This window comes from Electrona antarctica, assembly GCF_951216825.1.
Source record: "Electrona antarctica genome assembly, chromosome: 15".
Classification (NCBI taxonomy): domain Eukaryota; kingdom Metazoa; phylum Chordata; class Actinopteri; order Myctophiformes; family Myctophidae; genus Electrona; species Electrona antarctica.
This window is the reverse complement of record NC_136796.1, coordinates 19,444,789-19,458,896: the sequence shown is the minus strand read 5'-3', so window position 1 is coordinate 19,458,896 and position 14,108 is coordinate 19,444,789. Positions and strand designations below refer to the sequence as shown.

General features: G+C 40.7%; 1 protein-coding gene across 2 annotated transcripts; it reads left to right on the top strand.

The window, feature by feature from the left end:
- Positions 1 to 278: 278 nt before the first annotated feature.
- On the top strand, positions 279 to 11,738 carry LOC306938448 (uncharacterized protein). Of its 2 annotated transcripts, none has more exons than XM_079522627.1 (9): positions 279 to 364; positions 4,318 to 4,449; positions 4,847 to 4,960; positions 5,125 to 5,181; positions 5,754 to 5,891; positions 9,934 to 9,981; positions 10,519 to 10,632; positions 11,039 to 11,182; positions 11,568 to 11,738. In XM_079522627.1, exons 2-9 carry the CDS (start codon positions 4,360 to 4,362, stop codon positions 11,685 to 11,687), a joined length of 825 nt encoding a protein of 274 aa, XP_079378753.1. In that variant the 5' UTR covers positions 279 to 364; positions 4,318 to 4,359; the 3' UTR covers positions 11,688 to 11,738. The 2 variants fall into 2 exon arrangements, with proteins under 2 accessions (XP_079378753.1, XP_079378752.1); XM_079522626.1 differs by having other exon boundaries at positions 11,565 to 11,738.
- Positions 11,739 to 14,108: the final 2,370 nt, after the last annotated feature.

Here is a 14,108-nt window from a genome sequence, read left to right as displayed (position 1 = left end):
ATAGGGGAATTGTGGGAAAGGAATGGATGTAGCTTACAAAAAGAACAGATCTACAAGCTGACAACGCGTCGCATCGCGACGCGTTGTCAGCTTGTAGATCGGTTCTTTTTGGGGGCGAGAGACACCCTCGTACGGCGGAGAGTAAACGAGCCGCTCCGCTGCAGCGCATCTTTCTACTGCAGTGAAATAACGTCCCGTTAGCGACCAGCACACACCCATGTAGTCAGTCACCCACTGACTGCATGCTGCTGTAGCCTATAGCCTGTTATTTGTCACCCAAAGGGCTTGTCACTGTCACATATGATATAAAGGACTAGAATACTAGTGACGGGATTAAAATACCTGCTTGTCTGATCCAGAGGAGGTAAGACAAAGATCTTAATTGTGTTGTTAAAACTGCATGTGGGACGCGATGATGACGATGTTGATGATGAAGGTTAGGCTGGATATCATACATTCCTTTACATAATTTATAATCATCATGGCATGGACCCAAATAATCAAAAAGAAGTGAGCTTTTTGTTTTGTCATCATAGGCCTGCAGCTATTTCTGATCAGTGTAGGGCCTACACTGTAGGCTATTGTTATTGGCTAAGTTGTGAGATGAAGTCAGACATGGAGTCAGGACAGGATATGATTGCGCAGTGTGCCTGGAGACTTTCCAAAATTTGACTGTGTTGTCCTGTATAGCAGTGTAGCTGACTGTACGCCGAATAGCTATGAATGTAGGCCTACTGCCATGAAGCATGACTGTAAAGAACAGATGATTGGCTGCATGTCAATTTCATGTTTTTGATCAATTGTATAATTTGAATTTCCACATACTGCTTGCTTTGATTAGTGGGCTTTTTTAGATTAGATTATTGTGAAAAAGTAGGCTATGATTCCAATAGATTAATTTTATTGTCCCTGCAATTTAACTGATTAGCAGGCTGTAGGCATATACTGGTATAGTGGTATATCATTATTCTAAATAAATGTTTACCGTACAAAATTCTATAGCTCCATTTAGTCTGTGTAAATAAAAACAAACCAGTTAATTTAACCAATGGAGGTCCTCCTCCCGTCCTCCATATATATACAGAAACATATGGCCTACAGAAGCAAACACTCAAATAAATTATTTAATTTAAAATATTGTTGCATGACACTGTATAATGGTATAAAATATAGGTATTTCCCACTCACATTTCAATCATATGCCTTCACAAGGCTTGTATTAGTGTTATGGATGTCAATGTATATTGCCATTTAAACTAAGAGATTCATCGTTGGCTGCAGATGTTTTGGATAGACCTATATTCTGTATTGTAATGACCATGGGGCCCTGATCTAAGTCATGACAACAACATAGATCTATATTCTGTATTGTAAAGACCATGGGGCCCTGATATAAGTCATGACAACAACATTTGTATACCGGAACTCTTTTTATTGTAACACCACACATGGTCCTCGCAAATTAACCAATTAATCTCCAACTGTTTGACACATATCAATTATAACACAATACAATACAACAATGTCACAACAAAGTAAATAAATAAAATAAATAAATAAATAAAGGCATTTTCCGGGTGAAAAAGTTAAAAAGCCTTTATTAAGGTGTCTATTTCATCATTGAATTTGGTTTAAAGACATCGATATAACTGTGTTATAACCAGACCCATCTCTGAAGGGGTGCAGTCCATTATTCATTTTTCAGACTTTATCAGTTTATTTCAGCTATTTATGGTTTAAAAAAAGACGAATGTCAGATCTAGAAGCTCAGAACGGATCACAGGGTGACAGTCACTGCCTTAAGCACCATGGACAGTGACATGTAGCCTATACCATGACACACTCAAATAAATAAAAGATCCATTGGTTACAGTATATAGACATATGAAAATATGTTTTTGCCATTGTAGTGTGTCACAGAGACTGACTGAAATAGCAGAGGCTTTTAATTGTATTGTTTTATTGAATCAGTTGTCAAAATAGAACAAAACCTTAAGTGACTATTCTCTTTCCAAGATAGGATTGACTTAGCCTGGAAACCAGATGAATCTGCCATAGGAAAAACTAAATCCCTGGGGAGATTGGTATGGCATCTCTCTGTTTGAATTAGCCTAAATTTAGCTCACCGGTTACAAACAGATTCCAACGTACGTCACAGCAAAAAAAAATGTCTCACTTTGAATGGTCCCATTCAAAGTGAGTGTGGCTGACCCCAGAGTTGTGGTCAGCCACCAATGGAGGTCCAGAGTTGTGGTCAGCCACAACTCTGGTGTCAGCCACACTCACTTTGATTGGGACCATTCAAAGTGAGACATTCTTTTTATTATTTAATTTAGACAAAGAGCAGATTTAGTTTCATGACAGGACATACTACTGTAATATGACTGTTAGACTGCATGGACCAGTACGACGCCTGAGGCCGAGAAGCGACCTCGCCCTTTATCCGCCTGGGTGACAGTAGACTGCTGGGCGAGCTGGAACTTTGGAACAGGGGGTCAGATCAGAGTTGTGGTCAGCCACAACTCTGGGGTCAGCCACACTCACTTTGAATCGGACCATTCAAAGTGAGACATTTTTTTTGCTGTGAGCCTGTGATGTACGTTGGAATCTGTTTGTAACCGCCCCTTGGAAATACATTATCCACACCAAAGTTCCAGACTATTGACTAATATATACGGCATGCAGTGATATTAGTCTGGTCATAGGATTGACTTATTATTACGACTGCAGGTCGCAGTTAACTATGGAATTGTGCATTTCTCGTTAGTCACAGTCAGTCAGTCAGTCAGTCAGTCAGTCACGCTCCATATATGGTCATGCCTCGTGACATCACGTCCTCAATATTAAGCCCATATGGAGATCCCTGATGTCATCAATATTGGCCAGCAACTCTACATCTCACCTCAAACCTCAAACCCATAGATCTCCATATGGATATATGTCAGACCTGACATTATGTTGATCCTTCCCGATCCATCCTTCCCGATCCATCCTTCCTCTTCGATGTCTCCCTTTTGACTGATACCTGTTCACTTAAACTCTAGACAGGCCTGCCCCAAAGTTATTAGTGCACCTGCGCCCGGCAACCGGCGACAGCTAGAGTTCTCTGCCTGGGCCCTCATCAAACACACTCAAGACACTGCCATCGCTGCCACCCTTATATCTCCATATATGGAGCTGACCTGTTCTGACATTCCATATGTTGATCTGGCCTCGTCCAACTCTGTACACTCAAGACACACTCCATATATGGCCAGTACAGAATTAATTCCATTTGTTGATCTGACCCCCTGTTCCAAAGTGTCAGCTCGCCCAGCAGTCTGTCTACTGTCACCCAAGCGGATAAAGGGCGAGGGCGCTTCTCGGCCTCAGGCGTCGTACTGGTCTATGCAGTCTCACAGTCATATTACAGTAGTATGCCCTGTCATGAAACTAAATCTGCTCTTTGTCTAAATTAAATAATAAATAAAATGGTAATAACATTAATAGAAGAATAACAGCATTGATCTGATGGCTGATCAGTTTTCTTTCAAGCTGTGGCCTGCCCCCTGCTGTTTGCAATGTTTCCGGCATGAGAAAACCTCCACGAGTAGGCTATATACTATATAGCTATATGGCCAACCTTTAAAAAAAGCTCACTCAAATGTAACATACCGGTAACCACTTTCAACCTGGCGTTCCTATTTCATGCATATGTCATTGGTTGCGCTTGCCTGCTGTTGCAGACACTATTTAAATCATTTTAAATGTCATACCTGCTGCAACACGAATAAGATATGCCAGACACAACACAGTATTGACAGTTATCACTGTGCTGCCTGCATGTTAGGCCAGTGGTTGTCCAGGACCCCGTGGACTCCCTTCTGAAACTGTTCCAGGGAATCTATAGCCAAAGCTTAGAAATGGGTTCTAACTAATTTTGCTGGGGACCTCCTGGAACGCCCTTAAGGACCCCCTGAGGGTCCCAGCCCGGAACCCGCTTTGAGAACCGCTGGTCTAGGTACAATGCTATAATCTACAAGCTCATTACAAATGTCATGAAAAAGGATAATCATGCGCCTACAAATCAACCAAGTACTTTGGTGTGTGATGGTTTAAAGTCAAGTTTATGCTTGATTGGGATGAAAATACTAAAAAGTATGTTAAAGATGATACAAACTGATATTGGTATTCAACTTAATACAGTATGACTGTACTGTTTGGTTGACTTGGTAACCGACACCGTGATGCTGTTATAATATAATTATGTGATTCCGTAAAATCAAATGGCTCATATAAGTTACATTGTAGACTTTGTCTTTGCTCTGTTACATACAGTCACATTTCTTTGCACCATACGAGGGACTCTAACGTCAGACCATGATGGCGAAGGATATGGCACCCCCGGTGTCCACTCTGACCCTGGCACAGGTGGATTCTTACCACCGGATGGAACCCAAAACACTCGGGGTGAGCAACCTCATTCATGGACTGCACTCTTTAAACACACCACATACACTTGCACAAGACTGCACTGATATATGCACACTGTGTATAGGAACCATGCAAGCACACAGCATCTTCTATGAACATGCCTATTCTCTTTCGTACTGTACCAAAGAATTGTACTCTTGTGTACTCATGCATGCACGCACACATGTGTACTCATGCATGCACGCACACATGTGTGCATGCACGCACGCACGCACGCACGCACGCACGCACGCACGCACGCACGCACGCACGCACGCACGCACGCACGCACGCACGCACGCACGCACACACACACACACACACACACGTGCACACACTTGCACACAAACACACACCTACACCGAATGTACTGATTCATTCTATCTCCTCCCAGGCCATCCAGATCATCATCGGAGCTCTTATCCTGTGTCTGAGTGCCTCCGTTCTGCAGATTCATGAGGTCCACTTCACCGGAGACGTAGCTCTGTTCCTCATCGTTGTGGTCCAGGTCAGTGCCAACACACACACACACGCACGCACGCACGCACACACGCACGCACGCACGCACGCACACACGCACACACGCACGCACGCACACAGTTCTATTATTATTATTATTATTATTATTGTTGTTGTTGTTGTTGTAAAACGTTTCATTGTTGTGATGTACAGGTGTCGTTGTCTGGTTCAGTGCTGGTCCACAGTGGGAGGTTTCCATCTCTCTTCTGGGTGAGCTTTAATTACAGAACAATGAATAATCTAAACAACATTTACCGTACCGTCCCAGAAACATTCAAAATATTGTTTGTTTATACTATTTTGTACACCGATTAGCCAAGGTATACATACAACATTGCTTAATAAGTAGTTATTACTGTATGTGGTTAATAATCTCATTTCTGATACCTATGTAGGACAGAATAATAATACGTTAGTAAACAATTATAGTTTACTAATAGTAATGCTATGTCACACTTTATAGGGTACTGTGATTGCCGTATCAGCAATGATTAAGTTTGGTATTGTATGGCAACTGACCAATCAGCCTCACACCGTTTGAAGTCACCATGTCAAACATGAAATAATCGAGGTTGCCAACACTATTGATGTTGCATTACTGGGTGTGTACAATGCCTACTGTGTATGTACATATAGGCAGGCAGGCAGGCAGGCAGGCAGGCTGACTGACTGACTGACTGACTGACTGACTGACTGACGGATGATGTTTGAAACTCACTGAAATCACTGTGATGTACTATATGTATGTGAGCTGCTTGTTGCATGCCATGTGTACTGTGTAGGTGAAAGTGGTGCTGGTGCTGCATCTGATCAGCGCTGCGTTTGCGACGGCCGCCCTGGGCCTGATGTCCAAACACCTGCCGTACCGCCAGGACTCCTACCACTGTGAACACTGCCGCAAGTTGGAGCTACACGCTGTGGTAAACTCTTCATTAGCCTTATGGGCATGGACGTTTTTGATGACACTTAAACTTGCGGCAAAAATAGCCGATTTACGAGCTCGCAGTTGTGAGCTTGTACATTGGCTGTTTTTGGTGTGTGACACCTTCGCGCGATGAGGTATAACTTAAGCTTTAGCTTCTACTAACCTTGTGTCACCAGGCGTTCCATTGTGAAGGAAAGCCTGTTTTTCATGTGATCAAGTCTAGCGCCCATCTACTCTAGATCCCATCAGATCCTTGTCCAATTGGGTGCCACAATGTTATTGTTCCCCTATATACACGACAAAACAAAACATTCCAAAAAGTACTTGAAGAAACTTGATGGATTCATGAGATTTAAGCCCTAACCCTGTCATTCAGGAATTATGTTTGGGAGCGCAGATCCCAAACATAAGCTGGCTGATTCTAGACCGGATCAGAAAAGTTTATGTGAATTATTGCATGTCTAATATACAGTGTTGTAACTAACGCCCTTACATCACGTTACGTTACCTAACGAAACTACTTTTTGCAGTAACTTGTAACCTAACGCTTTACATTTCCTCTTTCCATAACAGCCTTATAGTTAGTGTGCGTGCGTTACCCGCGTTATGGCGTTATTATGTCAATTTATGATCCACGTGAAAAGTCTGTATAGCAGATCAATCAGTGTATTGGTATTTAATAACCCCACTCAATCCACTAGCTTACTGTGGTCAAAGATATACAATTAAATTATCTGTCTCCAAGTGATAATATCTTTGGTATATCTACATTCGGATTCATTACAATTTTAAATGTGATGAAACTGAAGGTCTCATCGGTATATACAACCTTTTTGAAGAATTGTAGTAAATAAATTAACAATTTACACATCAAAGTGCAACTATACACACACTTGCCTGGTGCAAGAATGAAACAATGTTTGCATACTGTAGAACAATTCACACACACGTGCTGCTCTGTCCAATAAAACAATTTGAATCAAGTTCCGACAATCGTGTATGGGCTCATCTAAAAATTAGTCTAAGTAAATTCATGGTTTTGCGAATGAATTAACCCATTTTGACCTGAGAACGATTCTGCAAATGTCTTCTAAATCCTGTTTTCTTGAAAAATGTATGTTTTTCTATGTCAGTCGTTCTCAAACACTTTCATGTCACTTTTCACGATTCTTCAAAAATAGCAGACCTACAAGCTCGTAGCGCAGCACTCGGTGCCGCGCTATGAGCTTGTAGATCTGCTATTTTTCAATAGCTAAAGCATTACATAATGCAACACCAAAAGGGGTTCCCGCCCAGAATGGGTTAAAACGTCATTACACTCATTGTGAAATACATTTCAGCATACTGAACATAGTTATCAGTTTTATCATAGTTATCTTAGCTCCCTCTTATATTTTTATTATGTGCAAAAGCTCCTAAAGTGTTTCACTTTTATTCTTGTTAAAGGGTAAGTTTGGTGATTTTAGGCCTATATGTTATTTGCATTTTGCAATAGTGCTTGGACCTGCAGGGAATATTAGCTGGCATCCCTATTTTATTGGCATGCCCATTGATTAATGAATTGTAAGAAATTGTGTAATGTGTAATTGTGCTCACAATGCATATAGTAATGTGAGTTGTGACCTTGCACGTAGACTGGCTTGTCTGGTTATTTTAGCTGTTTGCCATATTTTGTGAAATCACCACATTTACACTTTAATTTACAGCAAAGGTGTGCATAAATAACAATTATTATCAATCAGTATAATATAACAGCAAATGGCATGTATCATTGATGAGACACTTTATAAAACAGATAAAGGTTGGCCTGTTAAATCAATGGTAGATCTTTGACCACAGATAATTGTTAAGAGGGAGCTATTTTGAAATAATAAACATCACCTAAACATATCCTTTACATAATTTCCCATTTAAAATATCTGCTTATAGCTTCACATATTTAGGAATTCAGGTTACAAGTGATTTCAACAATCTGTTCAAGGCCAATTTTGAGCTATGCCTACTTCGTATGCGACAGGACTTTGAGCGATGGTCACTGCTACCACTAAACTTGGCCGCAATGATTAACTCTGTTAAAATACACTCTACCTAAGTTCTCCTACTTATTTCAGTGCATACTCCCACAGACGTTCTTTAAAAAAATTGATAGCTTAATACTGGACTTTATTTGGAATAAAACAAAAACAAGACTCCGTAAGGATTTTCTACAAAAATCAAAACCATTGGGAGGAATGGCCTTGCCAAATTTTAGATTATACTATTGGGCTGCGAATCTCAGTATGCTACAACTCTGGCTATATCCAGGAGCACTTAGCCCTCCTCCAGAGTGGTTAGAGATGGAGACATTTTCCTCAAGGCCTGTATCTCTGGCTACTCTGGTACATTGCCCTCCCAATTGCAACTCCTCCTTGTACACAAATAATATAATTGTTAAAACTTCTCTACAAATTTGGAATCAGTTTAAACGACACTTTGACCTACAGTCCTTCTCCACCCTGGCCCCACTAATAAAAAAACATGTCTTTCCTCCTTCCATATCAGATGGGGCATTTGCCGTATGGGCCAATCTGGGAATCAAACAATTCAAAGATTTATACATTAATAACGTTTTTGGTTCGTTCCAAGAGTTTTCAAATTTGTTCGATCTCCCCAGACAAAATTTATTTCGGTATCTACAAATCCGGAGTTTTGTGCGTAACAGGTTTCCCCAATTCCCTGACAAACCCGAAAAAAGCCCCATAGATAACTTTCTGGTTCAGGCACCGGTGAGAAAAGGAAAACTTCATATTTTTATAACCTTATAACGCTGAAGGAGCGTTGGGTGGAGGATTTGGAGATGGAAATCTCAGATAATCTTTGGCAGGATATTCTCAGTCGTGTTCACACTTCATCAGCTTGTGCTAGACATGGCCTACTCCAGTGTAAAGTCGTACATCGAACCCACTGGACGAAAGCTAAGCTGTCAAGGATATACGATAACGTTGATCCTAACTGTGAAAAATGCCATCAGACACCGGTAACACACGCACACATGTTTTGGTCATGTTCGTCTCTGATCACATTCTGGACTGAAATCTTTGAGACGCTCACAGTATTAACTGGGACACTTATAGTGCCTAACGCCATTACAGCGCTGTTTGGCATTTCTCAACTGCCACTGTCTAGATCCCAAGTAGACCTTATAGCCTTTGTAACACTACTGGCAAGACGCCTAATACTTATGAGATGGAAATCACCCATCCCGCCATCCCATACACATTGGCTGAGAGATATTTTTAATAATCTGCAGCTTGAAAGGATTAGATACATAATGAGGGGCTCTGTCGCAAAATTCCACACAGTATGGGACCCTTTCCTTGCCTTTGCAGAGGGAATCACTTTCCCGGTCATCCCTGAATGACTCCCCCTACCTTCTGGTACTATGGGCCCAAGTGCTAAAATTATAAACTACATTAAATGGACGTCAAGTGGTGAAGTTACGGTGTGACCAAAATGTCATGGTGTGTGTGTGTGCGTGTGAATCTGTTATTTTTGTTTTTTTTGTTTTTTTGGCTTGTTTTTTGTTTTTTCATTATCTGTTTTGTCTGTTGCCTGGTGTTCCCTCTTTTCCCCCGTCTCCCACCGTTATGTTATGTTATGTTATGTTATGTTATGTTATGTTATGTTATGTTATGTTATGTTATGTTATGTTATGTTATGTTATGTTATGTTATGTTATGTTATGTTATGTTATGTTATCAAAGTCAAAGTCGTACGATTAGTCACAGACGTTACCGCAGTGAAATTTGTTCTCCACATTTGACCCATCTCTTGGAACGGTGAGCCGCAGCGTGCGCCGCGCTTGGGAATCATTAGTTGATTTGACCCCCAATCCAACCCAAACATCCAACCCAAACATCACAAATCAAATTCAATCATATTCAACTGTATTCTTGAATACACTTCAATTTAGGCGAATCAAATCCACAATAAAATTATAATAATAATAATGTACATTTAATAAAAGAAAAACAGATCCCATATGTCTTTGTCTGCAGCAACATTGTTTCAGGAAATGCACTGGGCTGATCGAGCAAAAGTGTAAAGTAAGTAATGCTCTTATCAAGCAATACCTTGTGTTTTTATCCAAATGTATTGAATTATTAAGGACTCTTCGGAAGCCTTATGAAATGTATTGTAAAAGAAAGACATGCACTGTGACTGAACCTACAGCATGACTGGTGTAATGTTGGTTGTATAAAAATTGTTTTTTTGTTATACTTAAGAAATGTAGCAAAAAAACAAGGAAAAACAAATGTTTATTATATTTTCTCACAGAATGTCTGTCACCTTACATGTTTCTTTTTCAATGCTGATATTGTCAAATTGTGCACAACAACAATAGTTTCTGTAGTCTAGGGTTTCGAGAAGTTGACATACACATTTCCTGCCTGGGTTTACTTTCTCAGAGCAGTTCTAAGTCCATAACCATCTAAGTCCATAATTCATTCTGACCCCTCCCCAAAAAGGCCTATCTGTCCTGACCCCTTATCCATAATTCCAGTTATGCACAGAGGTCTATACCGTATGTCCACCATGCATGTGATTGATATGTGTCTCTTCTCGTGGATGGTCGTGGTTAGCTGTTGATTGACGGTATCCTGGGAACCCTGGTGATCTTCTTGGTTCTGGAGCTTCTGCTCTGTATCACCGCCATGATGTTTGGACTCAGTGTCATGGCTGCTGGTGGAACTCAGGTGAGTCCACGTGCACTCCACTCTCTCTGTAGGTACACATTCTGGCTTATTTTTCTCTGCTCCTTTTGTCACACTGGACAATGCTGTGCTAATATTTTCTTTTTATTATTATTATTATTATTATTTTCTATTTTCCCTTGTTGACTGCATGGGAGCCTGGGGCTCTAGGTCTGCTAGTATTCCCCTCTGCACCAAATGTCTTTGCCAAATATAGCATATTTACAACTTCACAACGCATCGCAACATGTCGTGTAGATCCACTATTTTCGGCAAGCGTTCACCCCATGACGCTAGCTATTCAAGTTAATTCCATATCTGTGTCTAAGTTATGCTACCTATAGCCCTTCATTAGCAAGTGATGTTACCAGCTCTTCACACTGTTTCATTCATTCATTCATTCTTGCAGGCTCCCAGCCATCATCGGCCGGTCTATCCTCAAAGCCGCCCTCCAGCCATCCCTGCAGTGCAGGCTGCTACAGCTGCTGCTGCAGCGATGCCAGGTCCATCCCCTGTAGCGCAGTCCCCTGTGTTGCAGCCTGCAGGACCGCAGGTAACTCTGATTATTATTGCTTTATTAGCTTTAGCAAACTGCATTTTTGTTGTGTTCTTATATGTAATGTTGTGTTCTTATATGTAATGCTCAAGCATTACAATGAAAACATTAGAATTTATTGTGTGATTAATTCCATAACTTAAAATATAACTTTTTAGTACAAAATACAGTTTTTCCTGACAAAGACTCAGGGATTCAGATTCAACATATCTAATGTATGGGTCCGGTCCATATTTACACTCTCCAACCAACAAACCAACACTCACATTTCATCATGCACTTAGTTTCCTAAACTATAAAACAGTTAGTCGTGTTTTCACATCCTTTACTGCACATGTTTAAAGTGTGTTCACTGAGGAAGTTGTCTCTGTCTCTCCAGCAGGTGGCAGTAGTTGTGACAGAGCCAGACTTGGAGCAGCTGGAGGTGGAGGAGGAAGCCACCACCTATACTGAACCGCAGGTGGAGCCCATTGAAATTGAGGTCATCGCTACAGAACCCTGAACCCCCGTCCTGCCTCCCCAACTGTGTATTTAAAGGGATAGTTCACCGAAAATATCGATTACTCACCCCATGGAGACTTGAATTCAAGGATATATATTTTTTTGTTTTTGTCGGATTCCTAAGCCAATAATTTGATGACCAGCAGTGGTTAGGTCTCCATAGGGAGAATAGGGAGCTGGTCATCAAATTATTGGCTTGAATGTGACAAAATTATCCATGAATTCAAGTCGCCATGGGGTGAGATGTGATTTTGGGGGTGAACTATCCCTTTAAAATCCTGTTTATTTTATAGTGTTGGTGAGAAGGAACAGCAATGTCCCAGCCTGGACAGCTCCTGTGTACGGTTCACTTCATAACATACAGGCACAGCTCCTGTGTACGGTTCACTTCATAACATACAGGCACAGCTCCTGTGTACGGTTCACTTCATAACATACAGGCACAGCTCCTGTGTACGGTTCACTTCATAACATACAGGCACAGCTCCTGTGTACGGTTCACTTCATAACATACAGGCACAGGGACGCCTCAACGACTCACACCCACACTTAAAGGGAAAAATCACACTTGTGTGAAGTGAGGGGCGCTCTTATCATCATACATCATTTCATCATACATCACATTCCGTGCTCAGCCAATTTGCTGAGCACTAGTGCTACACACAAACACACAAAGCTAGGAGGTGCTATAGCGCCCCTAAAAAATGTTTTCAACATCATCTCCATATATATGGGTCCTCACTTATTTGTGACAGTGGCATTTCTGTCTACATTCTCTGTGTCTGTGCTCTGTATCTGGACGGTTCCACTGTGTCATCATCACAACAATGGCTTCTAGTTCATCATACTAAACCTACCAGGACGAGAAACGTTGTTGTTTCTATTAGCTTTTTAACTGTCCATGCCCGCCGCCTCTGAGATACAAAGTGAGTAGACAGAAATGGTGCCATCTTATAATGAACATTAATGAGGACCAATTTATAAGGTTGAAAATGGGTGACATGCAGTAAGTAAACTTGAGGTGTGTTTACCAGTCAGAATGGATGCTGGGGAAAGCGTCCATATAGCTGCTGCTACAGGAATGATGTCATCGTGTTCTAAACCAAGAGTTTACCTCCAACATGTGCTCCAATGGAATCTTTGGGTTTTGGTTTTAGATGAATTAAGAAAATCAGTAGCTTGCTCTGTAGCGAATAGAGGAAGATATATCCACGAATCAACATTTAACAATTTTTGAGCCACACATCCAATTGAAAGACGTTTAATATTATGTTTAAGGACACTATGGCTCCACAATTCACAGTTGAGATATTATCGTGTGTGATTTATGTCGTAGAACAAAATGTACAATTCTATAGACTTATACTAAAGCTGCACTATGTAACTTTCCTCTTCTCCCCCGGATTTGAACCCGGTTGCCTGCGCAAGTGCTGCATTTTTTTTTACCACTGAGCTAATAGAGCTGGCTGCTTGCTCACGGGATGAAATGAATCTTGACCATCAGGTCAAACTTTGTGTCAGATCCTGTGTCTAGGTGAGACATGACCTTCCACCATCTAAATGTCTCAATAGAAGAGCCGGGACACAAAATACAACCACTTGTATTCTCTACCATTATTATATGCACTTTGACAAAATAAAAGTGTATTCATTAAATAAAGTTACATAGTGAGGCTTTAAATATTTTCCAAAGAGCCCAAAATGTAGTGCAGGATCACTTGGCTTTGTTTCTTTGCTGTCACTCTCACTTCAGTGGATCAGAGAACTATGCCCATCTACCGGTATAGTCTGGTGACAAAATACTATGTTTGGGCTACAACAGCAGCAAAAACGGCCACTAACAAATCTACTATACTGTGAAAAACAATCATATCACCGTCCCAAAATGAAGGACCGCCCTAAGTCTTTGAATTGGTTCTCCGAATTGTTTCCACACAATTGTAGTCCATTCATTGATTTTAGATATTCATAGACCTAAAACATGTTCCCACTTACTATACAACTGCTGAAATGTTTGATGATATAGTACGTGTATGTTAATTTGAGGATATTTAGAAAGTTTAAGAAGTTATGGTATTCAAAGTTATATGAATGTAAACACTATATATAACTGAAGCGTTGAAGCATTGTAGTTTTCCATGCCCTAAATGTCATATTGCGTTAGCGACGACTAGCGAAGGTAATTGATGTTGACCACAGACACTGCTGCGTGTATTGTTAGTGAACACAGAATGTCCATAATCATCGACGAAAATACCACGAAAATATATAGACATAATGCAATGCACTGTATCTACATCTACTATATGTTTCTTAGTTTATCATGCCATGTGTACAGCAGTGTTTTTCAAACAATAGGATATTACCCACATTTTCTGTCATGATATCTTGCAGGTTTGTTGTAAGTTACAGATTGTCTGGG

Excerpts from the sequence above, each read along its gene's own strand:
- LOC306938448 (XM_079522626.1), top strand. The coding sequence starts at position 4,360 with ATGATGGCGAAGGATATGGCACCCCCGGTGTCCACTCTGACCCTGGCA. Across the intron at positions 5,182-5,753 it reads GGTTTCCATCTCTCTTCTGG|GTGAAAGTGGTGCTGGTGCT; the intron begins GTGAGCTTTAAT and ends TGTACTGTGTAG. Across the intron at positions 5,892-9,933 it reads AGTTGGAGCTACACGCTGTG|CAACATTGTTTCAGGAAATG; the intron begins GTAAACTCTTCA and ends CTTTGTCTGCAG.